The 20,891-nt window shown below is 42.0% G+C and overlaps 2 protein-coding genes across 6 annotated transcripts in view; one reads left to right on the forward strand and one right to left on the reverse strand.

Moving 5' to 3' along the window:
- Positions 1–19,641, forward strand: part of LOC308400735 (type II inositol 3,4-bisphosphate 4-phosphatase-like) — a 32,007-nt gene extending 12,366 nt beyond the window's left edge. For 3 of the 5 annotated variants that reach the window (XM_080888658.1, XM_080888661.1, XM_080888662.1), the window contains 12 exons: positions 1,537–1,645; positions 3,462–3,627; positions 3,717–3,905; positions 3,989–4,127; positions 4,890–5,101; positions 5,219–5,342; positions 6,693–6,819; positions 6,901–7,041; positions 7,701–7,798; positions 7,945–8,042; positions 8,378–8,532; positions 8,805–10,545. In XM_080888658.1, the coding sequence (XP_080744784.1) occupies positions 1,537–1,645; positions 3,462–3,627; positions 3,717–3,905; positions 3,989–4,127; positions 4,890–5,101; positions 5,219–5,342; positions 6,693–6,819; positions 6,901–7,041; positions 7,701–7,798; positions 7,945–8,042; positions 8,378–8,532; positions 8,805–9,027 (1,781 nt within the window). In that variant the 3' untranslated portion in view covers positions 9,028–10,545. Of the gene's footprint in view, positions 1–1,536; positions 1,646–3,461; positions 3,628–3,716; positions 3,906–3,988; positions 4,128–4,889; positions 5,102–5,218; positions 5,343–6,692; positions 6,820–6,900; positions 7,042–7,700; positions 7,799–7,944; positions 8,043–8,377; positions 8,533–8,804; positions 10,546–19,354 lie in introns of those variants that run through there. The other 2 variants (XM_080888660.1, XM_080888659.1) reach the window with 2 other exon arrangements.
- On the reverse strand, positions 11,479–13,158 carry LOC308400210 (tripartite motif-containing protein 16-like; the record flags this gene model as incomplete). Its single annotated transcript, XM_080887761.1, has 1 exon — positions 11,479–13,158. The coding sequence occupies exon 1, from the start codon at positions 13,150–13,152 to the stop codon at positions 11,479–11,481; it is 1,674 nt and encodes a 557-aa protein (XP_080743887.1). The 5' UTR covers positions 13,153–13,158.
- Positions 19,642–20,891: the final 1,250 nt, after the last annotated feature.

The following is a 20,891-nucleotide window of genomic DNA, read 5'->3' on the forward strand; positions in this document are numbered from 1 at the left end:
ACTTTACTGTCATTTCCTTGTTTATCGATTACTTAATTACTCTGCTGTAGTGTGTGGTATGAATTCATACTACCCCAGGGGTGCGGTCCCTTATCAATAGAAAAAGCTGTAAAACCAATGAAAATGCAGTTAAAAGTAAAAAAGCTAGCTTATTTTCAAAGTCATCCAGTGGGCCAGCTTTAAGTCTTTTCAAGGCCTATTCTGGCTCCCGGGCCTCGTGTTTGACACCCCTGGTGTAAAGGTTGGAGCTACATATTTGGATTGTGATTTAAATTCTCTGCAGATGAGGTCACAGGTTACAAAAACATGTGGACATCTGCACAGACTCGGACCAAAGTGCACCCCATGAATGTATCTAATCATAGCTTAAGCTATACACGTTACCTGTAAAACTGAACATCTAGAGGTTTCAATAAGACTGTTGTTGGTTTAAAAGCTGTAGCATCAGTCTCTAATTGTAGTTGTGGCTTACGAGTCAAGTCGTAACAGTATTCGGTGGTAACCGCTCCACACTGACTGTGGTTAACTGTGGCAGAACTGTATCATTCTAGCGTTACGTAGCAGATTTGCCCTGCAGAGTACCGTACAGGACTTTCTGACAGCGGTAGCCATCTTTGATGCTGTGTCCTGTTTGCACGGTATGAAGCGTCTCACAGCGCAGCACGCTTTCCTGCTCCCGTTTGCAGCAGTTACAAGTGTCTCCCTCTAATTTCAGTGGTGTTTTGTGAACAGCTTGCAGGTAAATTACTGCAGGTTTTAGTTGCATCCCAGTCGATGCTGATAAATAAGAATAAAAAGATGTATTTGCTATGTTGACATAAATTAAAAATGCTCAAATATTTAAATATTATTTAAGTGTTTCTAAATCATAACCGAACTTTCTTTAACTGCTTCTTATTTCTGTTGTGTATTTTTTATCGACTTTTGACGACACTTTACAATAACCATCAGACATACATGTAAGCAAACAATTGTGATTTAAACTTTATCAAGTAGTTATTTTACTGTTAATAATAAATGATGTTTGCCATCATTAGTAGTGGTGTAATTCCCCTTTATGTTGGTTGTGTGAATAAAAGCAGAAAATAACATTTTATGTCAACGCGGCTGTTGTCTGCGGCTTCCTTCTTCTTCAGGCCTGTGGTGCATGTGTGGTATGAACAGCGAGACAGCGCTCAGTCGAGGCTGTTTTATAGTAACTCACACCACAGGTTTTCCTAAAGTAAAGGTGAAAGCAAAAGTAAAAATGAAACGGGGTACAAAGGTTCACAGACTGGTACTTCTGCCACTCCACCGGCTTACTTAAACATTCCTAAACATCATCTATTAACCTTATGTGGCTGGTTAAACTGGTTTAATTGGAATTGTTTACCAGTTTGTAGGCATTATCATGTATCATGTAGCAGCTGTAAACACCACATTATGATTCACTGATGATGTTATTATAAAGTGTTTTGTTTCCCATCTTCACCTTTCTCTCTCTCTCTGTGCTTAAGACGCTACAAAGCTCTCTCACTCACTCATCTCTGTCCTCAGGTGTTTGGTATGACGTTATAACCTTTGGTGCTCCGGCCGATCATCACCAGGCCTTTAAACACGGAGGGCTGAAGAAACTCCTCAGGAAACATACAAACCTCAGGGAAAGGTAACGTCTCCACCCTTTATTTTCTCTTCCTCCTCCTTCCTCCAACAGCGTCACACTCAAACATAATATTGTTGGCTGCTGTCGGTTAATCTCTATAATCTCGACTCTGTCAGGATTAGCGTTGCTGCATCGTGGAGTCGGCGCACTGATGCTTTAATTTTTATGGAATTATCTCAGTCTGCACACAGCAGAGGGATGAATGGCAGTGATGTACGTTTAGAGTTAAAGAGATTGTAAGCGCTCGCTGTAAATTAAATTGAGCTGAACACAAGTTAATATCTATAAACATGAACTCATGAATAAAAAGTTTTCTCATTGCCACAAATTGGTGACAATTTATCGCAAATAATTGGTGACGATCGTTCCTGCATTAAGTAAATCACACTGTGTGACACTAAAAACTTCTACGAGCGATTTTCCAGCACAATGTAAGATTGTAACGAGGCAGAAGGTCCAACCAAGTGACACAGAGATCATCGGATTAACATTTTGGATTCATCCCCAGATCTTAATGTGATTTAGTGTGTCAAACACCTAATTTGTGCCACTAACAAAACTTTTGTCCATTGCTGTAGAGAGATCAAATATAAGAACGTGTTAGTCAGTGTTATTCAGCGGCCCCTCGTTTATCACGAGTTGCGTTCCAAAAATAACCAGCGGTAGGTGAAGTCTGCGCAGTAGCCACCTTTATTTTTTACAGTTATTATAGATGTTTTAAGGCTGTAAAACCCCTCACTACACCCGTTATACACTTTTCTCAGACAGGCTCGAACATTTTCACACTCTTCTCTCTTGTTTAAACACCCTCAAAGTTCAAACCTTTGTAGAAAAATACGTCCAGTATTATGAACTTAAGGAACCTGCAGGTGTCTTTGACGCTGCAAAGGTTTGTGGACATTGTTGTGTTTGTTGGGGAGAAAACTTACAAACATACAGTACAGCACTTCAGAGTCACACTGCTAGCGAGCAAAGATTTCAATAAATTTGACAAAGTGAACACATTCACGCTCTGTACTGTGCAGGAGACACGACATGAGATTGATTGACAGTGGTCTAGAGCCAATCAGGACGCAGAACATAATGTGCTAACAAAAAAACCCCCAAAAAAGCAAAATTGCACACAAACACAAAAAAAATCACCGAAAAGTGATCCGCGTTACTGTGAGGCATCACTGTATTGCATAAAGAGGCATCTCAGAGATAAAAACAGATTTGTGTGTCCACATGTGAAAACTGGAGACTGTGCAAACCAATCAAATCAAATTTGCTGTTTTTTCTGCATTGAGGTTTAATATCAGTCACTGTTGTGTCCAACAAGCTTGTCATGAAGGATAAATACTTAAAGGTGAACTTTAACTCTAAATGCTCAGCTTGAGGTTTAAGAACAGAAATGTCCTGACCGTAGGGGGACATCACGGTGCTCGTCGGCTGAGCACGTTTTCAGGCAGAAATAATCCTACTTCTCACTTTGACCCCAGTAAACTCTGTGATGAGTTTATAGCATCAATCATCTTTCTGATTACAACATGTTTCGTTTGGAAATAATGGCCCCACCTAGAGTTAAATTGACCGCCCAGGCTAAAGCTGCTAGATTACGAGCGCGCAGTAGTCTTGGATGTAACCCATGTCCTTCACATCTGGTTTTAAAAAGCCAAAATGTTGCAGTCAAGGATTCAATACAAATTCATGTTGTTATCTGTTGTATAACAGATACAACAGTGTGTAATCTACACAGGTGGACTTGTTGGACTCTTCAGTCTGTTTCAGTTTAGCTTGTTGGTAAAGTTTTCCTCGTCCTCCTTTCTTTCCTCTCCAGATGTGTCTCTTACTCCCAGGAGGAGAGCTCTAGAGCCAAGGAGCTGCTGACAAGGATGGCCCAGCTGCAGCCGTTGGTCTTCGGGCTCGCAGAGGAGCTGCTCTCCGTCGCGCAGGAGCTGAACGCCGCCCGGCTGCGGCAGGTCCTGGGCAGCCTGACGGAACAGGTGAGGAAGGAATAAGAAGAATACAGCTAACCGGCAGTCGTTTGGACACCAAGAAATCTGACGTTTCCTCATACTTTGTCGTCCACCAGACCGAGCAGTTTGTGCACGCGCTCAAAGAGGAGTTGGTAAAATGCGCCCTGCTGGAGATCCATAACCAGTGCATCGCAAACGCCAACAGCAGCCACGTGCACAGCAACGGGCTGCTGTGTGAGAACTGTCCCGCCGATCAGGAGCAGGATGGTGGCCGACACGACACGGAGTACGACGACGAGGAGTGGGCAAGTTGGAGTGTGTGTGATGTCTGCGTGTTTCCGACAGCGTTGTATGATTCCAGTTTTTATATGTGCTTGTTTTTGTGTAGGACAGGGTGTGGGTGAATGTCGGAAAGAGCATCAACTGCATTGTTGCCATGGTCGACCGACTGCAGCGGCAAGAGGAGCAGACGGTGATGTCACCAGAGCCGCAGGAAGGGGACACAAACTCTCAGAACACAGGTGACGGTAAATCACGTCTCAGAGTTCTTATTCAGACAAGTGCATGTTTCTGCTACTGTTTGTGTATAAAATCATTTTTATATGTTTTAATATATTTGAAAAATTTTTACATTTAGCACTAAATTAGCGATAAAAAAACAAATTTGTCAATTGATTATTCTGCAAAAGGTTTTAGTAGATTCAGCTGTTCAGTCCATAGTTACCTTGGCTGTCAGTATGCTGTGTGTCCACGTGTATTTACTCTGGAGGAGGAAGTCTTGAAGTATTACCTGACATTGTGCACGTGTTAATATCATGGATTATGCTAGCTGATAATCTGGCAGGCAGCGTTCTCACTGAGATTATGCTTGCAATAACGTTAATAAGCTCGATACAGTTTTTCAGCGATGTGCATCTTGGCTGTGTATGAATCTTGTGATGGTTAATTTAACCTCGGGATTATTTCATCTCGAGTCCTTTAAATCAAAATCAGTCCATGTGCTGAGACAGTCGGAGAATACCTCCGTTTTTAAATTCCGATCAGACTTTGACAGTGAACAGGGTTTAATACATGCACAGAGCACGTTTGAATAACAATTTTTAATGCTTCATTGTTTTCTTTCTGTTTGAAAGATCACTTCATCTCACTCATCAGTGCTGCATTTCCTGTTAACTTAGATTTGCTAGTTCTTCTTCTTCTTAGATATCTCATTTTCAGATATCTGTTTTTTGTTTTCTTAAAGTAAATTTCTGATTAAAACACCAAACTTTCTCACGCTCTCCCTCCAGCCTCTCGTTCCTCCTGCTCCTCCTTCTCTGGGTGCACCTGGCAAGAGCACCTTCTCCCTCTGGTGGTCACTCTTAGGGACTGCGTGCGTGAGGCAGTGGGGAAGGCCCAGGTAGCAATGACCTTTGTGGTCCTGCAGGAGGCAGTGGATGTGACGGTCGCTCAGGGCCCTGCACACATAGCCCAGAGACGTCACGCCGTCTTCAGCCAGGCGGTGAGGATGACAGAGATTTAGAAGGGAACATGTTCTGTTTTTTTTTTTATTGGGGGGGGGGAATTTTAGTGGGAGTTTGTAGTTTTCTGTATTAAAGAAACTGTGTTTGTCTTCCAGCTCTCAGCAGTAGTTTGTGGTGTCATGCTGAAGCTTTACAGAGGCCTGGGGGATCCTGACTTTCTACGGCAACTTCACACTGTAGGAGTATTGGCTCAATTTGAAAGCCTGTTGAGCACCCACGGTAAATACACACTAGTCACACAGAGTCACACTATGGAAAACAGTCATTGGTGAGACCAAATTGTTGTTACCATGTTTGAAGAACCTGTGATCTTTTTGCCTTTGACATGGTTGCCTTAAAGACGGGGACCAGGTCTCATGACTGAGTGATTGATGTGTTAAAATGGCAATTGTGGAGTTATTCGGCTATCAGTCTGCAATTAATGTATTTTTCGGTCCATAAGGTGAATTAAGCAAAACAAAACAGTCAGATGAGTCAAACTTTATTCAACTCATTCTTCTTGCGTCGTCCACTTCCTTACCATTGATTCATTAATGTTGAATTCTCTGGCAGCTGCTCTATTCCCGTGTTGTTGCAGTATATTAATGACTAACCTTGTATTGTGGATGGATTATCTCAGTTGTTCTCCTGACTGAAGTTTGATCCATTTACAGCATCCTGCCATGCAATTGCATTTGTCCCTGACCATCAGGAACCCTCGCGTTAAGGGTTAAGGGGAAAAAGTTGGCGTTCATCCTCCAGCTTCACTGTGCTAATGTTATGCTAACATAGCTGTGTCGCTAGCAATCATGTAGCACATCATTATATTCCAGCTAGCCAAACCTCAGTAACCCGACAAACCTCACTGCTGTTGAGTTTTCTGTCTTCTGAATGTTAAACTTAATTGTTACACCTGTTAAAGCAGCAACGCTGATCATTTTATTAAAGATGAAAGAATTTAGATAATTTTTAACTCTCAGTGATGCTGCAGTGTTCGTTTGACTTTGGGACCTGAAGCAGACGGAGTTTTGGACCCAGATTTCTCCGCGAGGCTCCTGACTATGGTAGCCATAATGCTCCGATAAAGCCACGTACCACATAAAATCGGTTCGAGATCAGTAAGCACAACCAAAATTCATACATAAGGCGCATTGTCGATCTTTGAGAAAATTAAAGGATTTTAAGTGTGCCTTATAGTCTGAAAAATATGGTACGTACAATCTGTTTGTGATGATACAGTGATTAACTGTGATTAATCTGGGAAAATTCCACAGATTTATTTGGGAAAGTACCCAAAAAACAAAGAGTTGTCAACCAGTTCATTCGAGTTTCTTGTTGCAAAATGTGTTGCAAATAAGTTATTGGTGCAGACTGACTGAGACTGATGGCAGTGTGTTGGCCGTCTGTCTGTGATTTGGAAATCTTCGCCACTCTGTCTGAGAGTGATTGCAGTAAGGTGTGTGTCAGGCCTTCACTGAAAGTGAAAGTTTTAGTGCAATCACGGGGCAGCCACTCTCAAGGAAGCTGCTGTCCTTTATTTTAGTGTGACACATGCAGTGCTTACACATTTAAGGTGTGTTTGTGTGTCAGGTGATGAGATTGGGATGCTGGAAGACATGGAAGTGGGTGTGGCTGACCTAAAGAGAGTAGCGTTCACCATCACCGAGGCCAAAACGGAACAACCAGACGACCTGCTGCCGACACTCAGTGGAACATGGTGGGAATACACACACACACACACATCTATACACGCAGTGAGTGTGCAGCTTCCTCACTTTGTGCGTTCATCTCCAACTAGGGGCAGTTTTATTGTTGAAGTGCCGTTGCCCCCGGAGACCTTCAGCTCACTTCCACAGGAACTGAAAGATGGACTGTTGATTCGAGTCGATCCTGTTCTGTTTAACATTGGAATCAACCAGCATCAGAGTTACGCTGAGAGGTAAACAAACCGCTTTTCACTCTTTAATGAGCAAAATTAAAACTCTTGTGAACATCAATATATTTTTCTACCTCTGAATAAAATTGCTGGAAGTAGAGGTCTTATAGGAAAAAAATATTAATGTGTCTGCTGTTGGTGCACATCTTCATCGACAGCTTAATCTTCATTAGAGATTATTAATCAGATGACTTTAAGCTGCATCTCAAGCTGCACATTCGTCTTTTAGGATTCGACTAGCTTTAGTTACTTTGTCCTTCTCTGTAGGCGCTTAGCTCATCCTCCATTTGAAACAAGCAGCCCTTTTAAGGCACACCTTTTTAAAAGTCCACTCTTTTCTGATTGGCCGGCGTCTGGAATGCTTCAAATTAAAAGCCCAAATAAGAACCCAGAGGAGTTTCAAGATGTTGTAGTTGAATTTTGTGAGAAAATCTGCAAGTAGAGATCAGGTTTAGGTAGAGAAAAGGCTTTGAAAACAACATTTATTGTTCATACCTGGCTTTTGACATTTCCCTCATTATTTGAAACTTTAGCCAACTATTATTATGAACATTAAACATTATAATATCACAACAACAAAAAATAGAAGGTTGCTTCCTGTAAGCTGCGAAATTTCTCTCCATTTTTGGTAAAAATACTCAGAAGCTGATGTTTGTTTTCAGGTTTGGTGACTGTTCGTTGCAGGAGAGAATAAACCAGCAGAGCTGTGAGCGTCTCAAAGCTTATTGTAACACACTGAGGGACAGACTGCCGGACATGGGTAAGGCTTTTTTATCACTACTGCGGTTTCTTCCTGTTAAAAGGGTGCTTTCCTTCCCACTCTTGCTAATTGCTTGCTCACAGAGGGTTGTCTGATCGCTAACAGTGAAACAATGACTGAACTGAACTTCCTTCTTCTTCTGTCAGCTGGTATCCAGTCGCTGGCAGACTTGTTGTCTTCTCTGGAACGCAGCATTGAGGCCAAGAAGAGGAAGAACGTGGAGGTTCTGTGGATCGCTGCTAAGGTAAGCACCTGAAACAGACTTACTGATGTAAGATTTTTAAGACCTGACTCTGTGGGGATCACCTGGTGGGAACCACCGGGAAATATCCCAGTGCTCCCAATGGGGACTCCTTTACTCCATGTAACCAGTTTAGAACCACAAATTAACCTCACAAGCAATAATATACTTGTACAGGCGAAGAACGTCCAAGCCGCACAGAAAGAGCTCAGCTGACTGTCAATGTTGAACTTACTCAAGGGGCATTTACACTAGGACCTCTTCTACAACACTTCACATAATATTAATGTGTTTTCTCTGCTTTGGGCCTTTGAACAAAGTGTTTTTGTCACGTGCAGGTGTGTCGTAAGGTGAACGGTGTGCGGCTGACGAGCTGTAAGAGTGCGAAGGACCGCACTGCGATGTCGGTGACGCTGGAGCAGTGCGCCTTACTGCGGGAGCGACACACACTCAGCCAGCAGCACTTCAGCACCGCACTGGACTGGATGAGAAGGTGTGTTTTTGTTTCTCCTGAAAAACACAACAATCCTCTTCCTCTTGCCTTCCTTTATTTCTGTTTGTTCGCCTCGTTTGTTTTTCCTGTTTCCCCGTTTTGTTCTCCACTTATTGTAAATGTTGCAAAACTTTTTCAGTTTAATCTTTTTCTCTCTTTGTTCTTTTACTTCATGCCATCAATTCCCTCTCTTTCTCTTCACATCTCTTCCTTCTCTGCCCCCCCTGGCTTTCATTCACACTTGCACACAAACACCCCTGCTCATCCTCCAGATCTCGTCTGTCCTGGGGGCAGATGCTTGGCTGTTACACCCAGTCAGGGTTCCCTGTCTCTGGGTTAGATCCAGGGGAGACTCCCTCAGAACTCCCACAGTGTTTGGCCCCCAAAGCCCCCAGACGGCACCTTTACCCAGTGGCCTTTCTCCTGGTGACCTCTCACCTCCTGGTTCTTTGGCTCATCCTCAGCCTCGTTATACTGCTGGCAAAATACCAGTAGAGCAGCACAGACTGGGAACACTGGGAAGTGGACTGCATCACTATCACTCTTACTATTTTCTGTCAGGTTTGTTCAGACGAAGCGTGTTCATGAGATTTAATTCAGCTTAAGGAGACGAGAGGCGGCTTTCTTTATTTTTCTCTTTCATTTGTTGGAAAGTTTTATTCACAAGAATGATACCAAAGACTAAAACAATATGTCAGTCAGTAAGTATCCTCTAATGAAAATCCCACACTGGACGTGTTTTAGAGTTTTGGGGGGGGTATTTACATTTTTAGGGAAATGTTCTTGCTTATTTATAGCTGTATATGTATATATACAGTCATAGGAACCATATGTCTACAAAAAAAGAGTAAATTAGATTCACTTTAATAAAATATAAAGTTACAAATCTTGATAAAGTAAAATTTTTAGATGGTGCTCCAGTGTTCACTCAATAATGTGCACCCCTCCTCAAAGTCCACCCCACTCTTCTTCCCTGTCGCACATCATTTCTCTGCTATGCTGCTCATTCTGTTTAGAGACCAACAGAGGAACAAGTTTGAATGAAAAGCAGACCGCTTATTTGTTATGGCTTTGAAATCTGAAATTTGATTTTATTATTACCAGACCACAGTTTGTGACTGACACAAGGTTGATAATGCTTTTTTTTTTTTTTTTACCTTTCAATATATAGCGAGGGTTAGGATACAATTAATTTGTAGCACAAACGTTTACTCTAGTACTTTACTGAAGTGCAAAGACATGAACAGTCTGTAATTTTAATGGAGAGAGGCAGCATAACAACCACAACATAAAAGTTATAAATTAATTTGCATGTCACTGAGTGAAACAAGTATTTGAGAACATGCAAAACAGGACTTACTACTTGGTGGCGAAACCCTTGTTGGCAAGTTCAGCAGTAAGATGTTTGTACTCCTCTTTACAGAAATGCTCTAAATACTTCAGGTTTCTTGGCTGCCACTTGGCAACTCAGAGATTTAACATGCTAACTGAGGCCTGTAGAGTAGCTCTCTGTTTTTTGGATGGTCTGACATTGCTGTGAATTTACTGAAACATTCACTGCTGGGAAGATTGTGGCATTGTGCTTTCATTCAGCACAAACATGAATGTTTGTGAGCAGCACACTGCCGAAGCTTCTGCTTTTAAAGAGGTGATCATACTTGCTGAAGATCAGTTACTGTAATCTAATGAGTACTTTATATTTTGATCCTAAAACCTTAGTATACATACTTGAGTAAGATTTATTCAGCACAACTAATCATAGTTAAGATCTATGTGTGAACTTATTTTGCAAAACAATAATTTAATAGAAATTTCTGTTGTGCAACAATGTAACACATTGTAATACGTCTGTCTTTACTAATCAAATATTGTGATGCCCTGCGGGTCCTCCTCACTCTATTTAAAAAGTCCTGTAAACCCCCTGCGGGTGGTAAGTGTTAGTAAAAAACGAATGCATAAAAATACACAGAATGCAATGAATAAAGTGCCTGACACATATCATCTCCATATTTTAGGCTCATACACCTCATTTTAAACCCTTTTATTTGTGTGTGTTTTCAGTCATAATAAATTCATTAAAATGATTCATATTAAAAATGATTATTATTTCTTGGCCTTTCATTGTTTTATGTAACTGCACAGCACAGGTGGAGGATGAAGTTCATGACTCATTAAATCACAACAGACGCATGATGGGAAATACAGCAGGCTAAAATAAAGCAGAATCATCCTTTAACATGAAGTCGTCTGTATCCTATAGTTCACTCTGACATCATGTGATGTTTACATGGAGTAAACTTTTAGATTCACGTCATTCAATTTGGTTTAAAGTCAAAACAGTTTTTATTTATATAACACCAAATCAGAACAGTCACTTCAAGACTTCAACATTCACACAATCAGTGTGTATGACTCAGGATATGAGCTGTGAATAATCAAGTAATGACGAGAGACGATCACAGTGAACAACAAAATCTAAAAATAAATGTGAATGTAATTCTAAATGGTTTTTTTTGTTTGTTTTACAAAATGAGAACAAATTCTGTGCAATGAATTAATGAATCTGCTGGTTTTTCTATTACGGTCCATGAATAAATTGAATTGAATTTAAAAAATATACATTAGCCAAAATATTCCTGAAACATTTCGAGAAGAGAGAAGTTCACATATGTATGCGGTTTCATTCAGTGTAGCTGAAAAAAACTCACCATGAGCTTGGGGAGTCTTAATGGTTAGAGACACCGGAAGTAGAGCCATCCAGACAAAGTCAATCATTATCTAAATGAAACATGATAAGACATCAAAGTAGCGCACATGAAGTGTGACTGACAGATGATCTCTGTGCAGAGAAGTAGCACGACACAGTTCACAGCAACAACAATGGAGACCGAAGAAACTGGAAACTAAATCACACATTTTAACCAATTGTCCCTCAATGACTTTTGTTTATTGCAGTTTAATAAAGTCTGCAGTGACTTTGTAGTCTAAAAGGCAAAGTCCAGCATAGAGCGGCTGAGTGAATGTGGTCTGGACTCTGTGGAGGAGAGTCATGGTTTCAGAGACGCTGTAGAAAGACAGAATACCTGCTCTGTGATCCAGGTACACTCCTACTCTGGAGGACCGAGGACCTGAGACAGGAGTTGAGAGATTCTTGAAGTGAAAACCATAGCTATGTGTGTCACAACGTAATGCCCAAGATTTGTCATTTCCTCCATAAACACATTCATCTGAGTACCATGCTCTCCCAATATCCTTGTATGCCACTGCTACACAAACTCCTCTCCCTGTCCACTCCACCTCCCAGTAACAACGCCCAGTCAAACTCTCTTTACTCATTACCTGATAATAGAAAGTGAATCTGTCTGGGTGATTAGAATAGGACTGCTTTTGTCTTTTTACTGTTGCTTTTCTGTTCCCCTCAGATAATAACAGATGCATATTTGCTGTGTTTGGATCCAGTGTGATTTCACGTGAATATTTTAAGAATCCAGCTCTGGTCTTTGGCTCTGGTGCTGACAGTAAAACATCCACTTCAGTGACTGTCAGTGAGATGTTTGTCCATTCCTCTCTCAGAATGTCCTGTAGTTTATCTCTGGTCTCTGACACAGCTGCTGTCACATCCTCAAAGTAGCTCAGAGGACGAATATTGATGCTGGATGAGTGTGTAGACTCACTGAGTGCTGACAGTGAGGGGTAGTTGTGTAGAAACTGGTTGTGATCCTCTGTGTGTGAGAGCTGCTCCAGCTCGCCGTCTTTCCTCTTCAGCTCAGCGATCTCCTGCTCCAGCTTCTCCTGAAGCTCTTTGACTCGACTCACTTCAGTTTCCTGCTGGGATCTGACCTGCTGCTTCACATCAGAGCTTCTTTTCTGCATGAGACGGATCAGCTCAGTGAACATCTTCTCACTGTCCTCCACTGCTTTATCAGCAGAGCCATTGATGGCCTCCACCTCCTGTTGAAGCAGCTTCACATCTTTCTCTCGCTCCTGGATTCTCTGCTGGATGTTTAGTCGTCTCACCTCGAGCTCCTTCTGCTTCTCAGTCCTTTCTGCTGCAGCTGGGACTGTTTCATGGCCTTTATGTTCATCCATCAAGCAGAGATAACAGATACTCTGCTGATCAGTACGACAGAAAATCTTCATCACCTCATCATGATGAGAGCAGATGTTGTCCTGGGTCTTTCTGTAAGGGTCAACAAGTTTGTGTTTCTTTGATGGAGCTGCATCATAGTGAGGTTGGAGGTGTTTCTCACAGTAAGAGGCCAGACAGACTAAACAGGACTTGATGGCTTTCAGCTTCCTCCCAGTGCAAACATCACAGGCCACATCTTCAGGTCCAGCATAGCAGTGATCAGCTGGAGCAGCTTGGAGTCCAGTCTTCTTCAGCTGCTCCACTAAAGCTGCTAACATGGTGTTTTTCTCCAGGACAGGCCTCGGTGTGAAAGTCTTCCTGCACTGAGGGCAGCTGTGGATTCCCTTCCTGTCCTCTTCATCCCAGAAACCTTTAATACAGTTCCTGCAGTAGCTGTGTCCACAGGCTGTAGTCACCGGATCCTTCAGTAGATCCAAACAGATGGAACAAGAGAAGGTTTCTCGGTCCAGCTGAACTCCTTTCTGCGCCATTTCTCCTCTCAGTGTCAGTGACTGTGTGAGTTTCTCTTTCTCTTTCTTCTTTTACGCAGAAGAGGGAGGGACTTTGAACTATTCCAGTAACAGAAGAGGCAGTTCAGTCAGTAATGTGATCACAAGTGGTGACAGAGGATAAACCTGGCAGTAACCTCATTTCAAACATTACCGATCATCAAGATGTCTGCTTTAGGTAATTTAAAAATCAGATGAATGACCTTCCTGAAGTTTTTGTCAAAGTTAAAACTTTAAAAAATTGATCAAACATGGTCACTGAAACCTATCAAAATCTCTCACTATGTTAATATCCAAAAGGGCAAACCCGAATCTTTAAAGGATATTCAGGGAGACTTTGGCACCTTCTGACTTCATCAGGACAGAAAAGTTTAAATGTTTGAGGTTTATTCACAGGTGTCTAACCTGTATAAGTAATGATGCATCCAGGTGCTACAGCACAGAATGCAGAGAGGACTGTCGGGCTGTGCATCAAAAATGTCTTTGAACCAACATGAAATTACTTGAAATAAAAAATTATTGAAATCAAAGTTAGTATTTTAATTCAACATTTTATAGCTGGATTTAGTCATTTTACTTGTTCCTGAGACAGATTTATGTGATCTGATAAGAAAATTTTGTTCAGTTGCCCTGTGGTGCTCCATCCTTTATAGATATATTTAAAATTAATGATTGGGGCACCTTCCAACATTTGCAGGTTGTAAAAAAAGTCCAGTTTTCTTCAGCTCCTCCAGTAAGTCTGCTAACATGGTACTCTTGACCAGTACAGGCCTCGTTGTGAATTGCCCCATGCACTGAGGGCAGCTGTGGATTCCCTTCATGTCCTGTTCATCAAAGTGTGTTTTAATACAGTTCATGCAGTAGCTGTGTCCACAGAATAGTCACTGGATCCTTCAGTAGATCCAAACAGATGGAACAAGAGAATTTCTCTGAATCCAGCTGAACTCCTTTCTGCTCCATTTCTCCTCTCAGCAACACTCGATATTTTAATAAGAAAGAAGCTGTCAGACAGGTTGTTTCATTTAGACTACAGAACAGGGTGCAGTTTGAACTTTAGCAGCATTTATGACTTTACATTTTTATTATCATCAGTTTGAACTTTGCTGGAATGTTTTACCACTCCTTCAAATTGTAAAAGACTGATGCTTGGTCATATGATCTGCTCCTATGGACCTATTTGTGATTGCCAACCAGTCACATTGCAGTTCATAGCCCTGACTATTATAAGATATTCTGTATTGCTAAAAGTATTCTTTTTATCCTTCCAAATCAATGAATTTGGGACACCTCCAATCACTTCCAGGCGTTTAAAATTGAGCACTTAGCCAAGCAAACTGCTTCTGGAAACATTCATGAGAGAATGAGTGCCCCTCTGGAGCTCAGTTAATTCCAGCTGAGTCCATGTGTTTGGCCAGCTCATCCCATGCTGTCACATATCCTGTACTACTGAAAAATTCTTGAACTATACATTTTTTTTCCTTTTTTTTTTTTTTTGGATTGGTGTGAACACCACGGACCCACAGCATTCAGTCACTGTTCAGTCATTTATTCACAGCCCTACATCACGCACACCCACTGCCAGACTGAGGTCAGGGCCATATCCGGCTGCACCTACGGCAGTCAACCCCCCTTACCTGCTGGGACAAATTGGCTCTAGCTCTCCGTTTGAGGCGTCCATCTGCAAGACACCACCTGGCACCGCTTCGTCCACTAGACAAGATCTGACCAGCCCCCGTGAGATGAGGGGCTGGTCAGGTCCGCAAACCCAGGCACAAACCGGCGACAATACCCAACCAGCCCCAGGAACCTCCTCACCTCCTTTTTGGTCTTGGGGCACAGGCCAGATGCAATGGCGGCTGTCTTCTCTGCCTGTGGATGCACCTGCCCACCCCCCAAGTGGTATGGTACCCCAGATACTGTTGGCTGTGAGCCCTGCCTTGATCAGAGACTCCAGAACCACGCCCACCTTCTGCACATGCTCCACACAGGTGTTACTGTGAATGATAACATCATCCAGGAAGGTGGCAGCCTGTGCACTGTGTGCCCCCCTACCTGGTCCATTTGATGCTAGAAAGTGTCAGGGGCTCCAAACAAGCTGAACAGAAGGCCATCTTTTGCCTGGACTGGTGCCCCAGTGCATGGTAGACATCAGACCGCTGTTTCCCTGGCAGACCATCCACAAACTGCTCCAAGACCACCTTTGCCAGTATGCATGCCTTCCCCTCCAATGGTCCGGGCTGCAGCCATATAGCCCCTGCATCGTGGAGCTAATAGGCCCACACAAATAACCGATCCTCCCCCACCAGCTGACAAACCCAGAAGCGCCAGAAGTGATCCTCCGGGGAGAGGTCCAAGTAATCGAGCCCCGCATGGCTGATGTACTCAAAACTGCCCTGTAAAGCAGATGACAGGCTCAAAGGCGCCGTCTGAGCCTCTCCCGACAGCATTGGCAGCAACCACGGTGTCCATTCCGCGGCAGGCCACTGGCATGCCTCTGCTGTGGCCCGGAAGGTTTCCAGAAATGACTGAGGGTCGTCGCCCTCCCCAATGCATCAACACCGCCAGTGCCTTTCCAGCACCTCGGTCTGTCGCTTCTGCAGCCTGTCCAGCTGTACTTTGTACACCGCCACCTCTTCATGGTGCATGACCACGATATTCACCAATATTCGGACTAACAGCTGGAGCAGCTGTACTGGTTGTGCAGGCTCGGAGTCCAACATGGAGGCTGGGGTTCGGCACCATTGTTAACACCACGGAAAATGGGAAACAAATGCAGCTATTTACAGTAGAGATGGGGAAAACAGAGTTTATACAAGTGTGTAATCTGAGCTCTCTTAGGCAACTTTCTTGTAATTTCTGTAAAGTCTTCAGGAATAGTTCTCCAGGCTACTAAGGACATTCAAAGCTCTTCTTTGGATGTTTGCTTTTGTTCTATTCTCTGTCTGGGTGATCCCAAATTGGATTTGAGTTCCATGTGTGATAAGTGTGTTAATTTATCCAGAGGTTCAAGGTTCTTTATTTGTCACATGCATAGTTATACAAGTATAACACACAGTGAAATGTAGCCTGACACGCTCCTCGACATGTGCAAAAATGGGGGGGGGTAGAGGAAGAACATTATATATATACACACACACACATTGGGTGAATGTGCAGTAGTAGCAGCAAGCAGGTGAATTCTGTACATTAATATGAATAGACATCTGACTATTTTACAGAATAGACAATATAAACATATTTAAAATTAAAAGAATTTGAAATGTACATTGTTCCTTGGTTTAGTGTCTGGAACAGAGTCCTGTCTCAGTCAATTATAGATGATGTGAGAGGGGGTGGGTGTGTGTGTTTAGGGCACGGATGGCTTGGGGATAGAACCACGATGTCATGTTCTGTGTGAGGATGCTCTCCACAGCGGATGTATAGAAAATCCTGAGGATCTTTGGAGAGACCCTGAACTTCCTCAGTTGTCGTAGGTGATACAGGCGCTGCCTAGCCTTTTTGGTCTGGACCTGAATGTGGGCAGCCCATGTCAGGTCTGAGAAGATGTGGACACCAAGATACTTGAAGGACTGCACCCTCTCCACTGGAGCTCCATTGATGATAATAGGCTTGTAGTCTCTGTGCTGACCCCTTCTGAAGTCCACCACCAGCTCCTTGGTCTTGCCGACGTTCAGCTGGAGGTGGTTGTCCTGGCACCACGATGCCAGATTCTTCACTTCATCCATGTAGGCCGCCTCATCGTTGTTGGAGATGGCGCCCAACACCACTGTGTCGTCAGCAAACTTCACAATGGTGTTGGAGCCAGATATGCTTTTACTGCGCTGGTAGTGTGTTTGGGATCAATGTCATTCTGAAAAATGAAGGAATTGCCAATCAGATGCTTTGCTGATGGTATCGCAGGGTGCAGTGAATCGAAATCTGATGGTATTTGTATTTCCAGCAATTTTGCTGTGGACACTCATTGTTGTACTTACACACTCTCACTAGATCACTAAGGTCTGCTGAGAAAATGCTCCTGGCTGTCTCCCAAGATCCAGATTAAAAGAGGAGATGGGTTTGTAGAAGCGGTTGCTTCTGAATTAGGGCACAAAATGCCTCTTCACATCAGGAGGTCGTCAACATTAGATATCTTTAAAACAGTTTGAAAAACATTTCTTTGTATTTTAAACCAGTGGTGTTCTAATTTTTTTAATGTATTTTGTTTTCTCCTCTTTTCTCAATGTATGTTATCTTTATCTTTAGGGGGGGGGGGGGGGGGTTAAACAATTTTATTTTTAAGCGATTTTATTATTTTATGTATTTATTTTTCTTAACTCAGACATGATCAGTATACACCCTTCACACTCCCTCTTCAGCCTTCGGAGAGGATGTACAGGAGTGTTCAGGCTCGCTCCACTGGACTGTTGAACAGCTTCATTCACCAGGTTGTCAGAAGGCTGAACTCTGTTCATTACCATTCCCCATCAGCCCCTACCCCTACATTGTAAGATTGTACCCCTAGATTGTCTCTCACACAAGTTGGCTTCTTACAATTCTATCCTTGTACATTTTACAAGCTGTTCTATTTATTTATTTCTTATTTCTTACCCATCCTATAATTGCAAATGCGAAGACATTGTTGTGTAAATTACATAGGGCGGGTCGCTGGGACTTTATTAAATCTCCTTCGGCAACCCTATGGGGGAATAAAAGAATTTTAATTGGAGGGACATCGGTTGACTGGTTACAGTGGCGTAAGGCAGGCATCCTTTATGTATCAGATTTGTTTGACTGGGGGACCAAATGTTTTTTTAAGCTTTGATAAAGTTGTGGAGTTATACAAGTTGCAGCATAATCAATTCTGGAGATATGTCCAAATGCATAGTTCATTATCAAAGTGGCCTTTTGAGTTGTCCTGTGGGCAGCCCTATGGAAGTCCTGCTCTCAAGATCACCCTTGGGTAAAGGTATCACTTCTAAAATTTATCATTTATTGCAAGAACGGTCAGCTGACCCTCTCCTTAAAGTTAAGGGCTATTGGGCCCAGGACATGGCATTGGACATATCTTCAGTTGAATGGGATTCATGTATTCATAATGTTAACACTGTGTATAAAGAAACAGGCAGTAGATTTATTCAACTTAAGATAATCAATAGGTGGCATCGAACACCGCAACAACTGTATAAATGGAACTTGGCCCCCACGGACGATTGTTGGAAAGGTGATGGTCAAAACGCTTCGATTTTACATATCTTATGGAGCTGTTCGGCACTTCGGGATTGGTGGGAAAACATAATGGAGGTAATTTTCAGTGTTTTCAAAAGGAGATTTGGTATCTCACCAAAACTGTCCATACTTGATATAACCACAGAAATTTCTGATGGAGACTTTTCCAGTTATACAAAAAGATGGATTATTCTTGCTCTTACTACGACCAAACAGGTCCTGCTAAGACATTGGCGGTAAAAGAAGACCCCCTCCCTATGAAGAGTGGCCAATGACGATGGCTAAGTTGGTGTTTTATGAAAAAGTGACCTATGGTTTATTAGATAAATTGCATCAATCTGATTGTATTTGGTCCCCCTTTACAAGCTGGCTTTCTGTAACTTGAAGAACAGAGTAATGAGAGAGTGGTGGTGTGGGGATTGGTGTGCAAAGAAAGAATAGGATAACCTCCCTTTGTCTTTGTGTGTGTGTGTGTGTGTGTGTGTGTGTGTGTGTGTGTGTGTGTGTGTGTTTTTGATTATTTATTTTTCAGTTCTGTTATCAAAGTTTAAAATGAAATAAAATTGTTGATGAAAAATAGTTTACTAATCCCTGAGTAAATAATGAGGTTACAGTTGCTCCAAGATGGATGAGAAAAGTGGTGAAAGTCTCCTAAATCTCTTGTATGTCCTACAAAACATAAATAGAAGTGGTTCTTCATGTGGTCCAGTGTCCTTAACTATTCTCTCCTGAAAATGTATTCATGGTTGAGTGATTATTTACTTTTCTAATTTCATTTATTCTTCCTATCCTTCAGCAATTTACATTTTATTTTATTTTTCCTCTTGATTTTGAATCTTTTAAACAAGCAGCGCTAAACAAAACTGCCACTGGTTTTAGATATTTATGAAAAATGCTAATCTTAAACCATTGTATGTCCATGACTCAATGTTAATTTGTGTATTTGTGTCTCTTTCTGCCCTGCTCTGTATGTATGCAGGGATGGCTGCAGGATGGAGAACGTGGAGAAAAACATTGGCAGCAGGAAGTTTGCCTTCAGCAGCGTCCAGCTTCTCACCTTCCCCAAACTCTACAGACCTCCAGATGGCAGCTATGGATAAGAATGCATAAAGTTTATCTATGTACATATGTGTATATAATTTCTTTTATCATTAATTTGTTTTATAATGTGATGACAGTGTTATTTTTATTTCTGTGTTCATAAAAATGTTGATTGTGGGTGTGGAAATTTGAATGACCAACATTTTTCTGCAATAAACACTTAAACACTCGACTTATTTCTGTCTAATATTAAATTAAACCAAATGGGTAATGATATATGCAGCAGCACAAGTCATTGTGGTCTGGGACTCCAAAAACACATGAATCTGCTAAATTGTCTCCACTTTTTCATTTACCCCAGAAACAAATCTGTAAACTGAAAACATTAAATATTGATAAGTATCAAAGTTCAGTATCTGATCAAATGTGAAAAAATTACTAAAATCATCCCTGCTTTCAATAACTTGATATCATTGATCATAAACTCTTCCTGCATTGACCAGAATACAACACTGGTGTTAAAGGAAATCCCTGAATTATATGCATCTTATAAATTCCAATTTGGCCATGTAGGTCAGGAGTGTTTGTTGTATACAAGTTTAGCCATGGAGACGTGCTCGGGCCGATATTTTTGTAGTTTTATTTCTATGCACACAAAGACTTCTGTGTAATCACTGCTTTCACTTCCGCTAATATGCAGTTAATTCCTTGTCATAATGTTGAATCCATCCATGGACTGTTTAAGGATTGGTTAAGCTTTTTTTGAGCTTTTGTTGTGAGGAAGAAACATTTTTTCTCGAGTAAACAAAATGGAGTGAAACATTTTGGAAATGGGAAGTAAGTCACACCTAGGGATGGGTATCGTTTAGGTTTTATCCGATACCGGTGCCAAACCGGTACTTTTGAAACGGTGCCAGTGCTTACAGGGTGCTCAAACCGGTGCTTAAAGAATGGAGAACACAAAATTGGTCCAAAAACCTCTTTATGTTCAGCTGTTTTTTTGCAAAAAGATAACAATGTTAGCCTTTTCTGCAGCTATGGGGCATATATGGTATCACTCTTGGCTGGAAGCAGTGCTTAAACAAAGGAAAAAACACAAACTTTGTCCAAAAACCTCTCATGTTTAACTGTTTTCCACTTTTTCTTTGGTCATTTTAGCCTTTTTGGCCAGGGTGAAGGGAGCATCTGCCATCAAACAAGAGAACAGCCGCATGTAGCTATGATGATGTTTGCTAGTTCACCTTACATGCATTAATGTAATAACGTGGTTAGCCTACTCAACGTAAATTACACACGAACAACATTAAGCTACTCACGCAGAGAAGAACGGCTGCTGCTGCCATCAGCTATCAAATACGGCGCATTTCTCGGCTTTTAAAAAAACCGCTATGCGTCGCCAGGTGTTTCATCGGATTTGAGGTGTTACCTCCTTTGACAGTGTCACAGTATCACCTTAAAGCACTTGTTGCAGGCTG

Source organism: Rhamphochromis sp. 'chilingali', assembly GCF_963969265.1.
Source record: "Rhamphochromis sp. 'chilingali' genome assembly, chromosome: 1".
NCBI lineage: Eukaryota > Metazoa > Chordata > Actinopteri > Cichliformes > Cichlidae > Rhamphochromis > Rhamphochromis sp. 'chilingali'.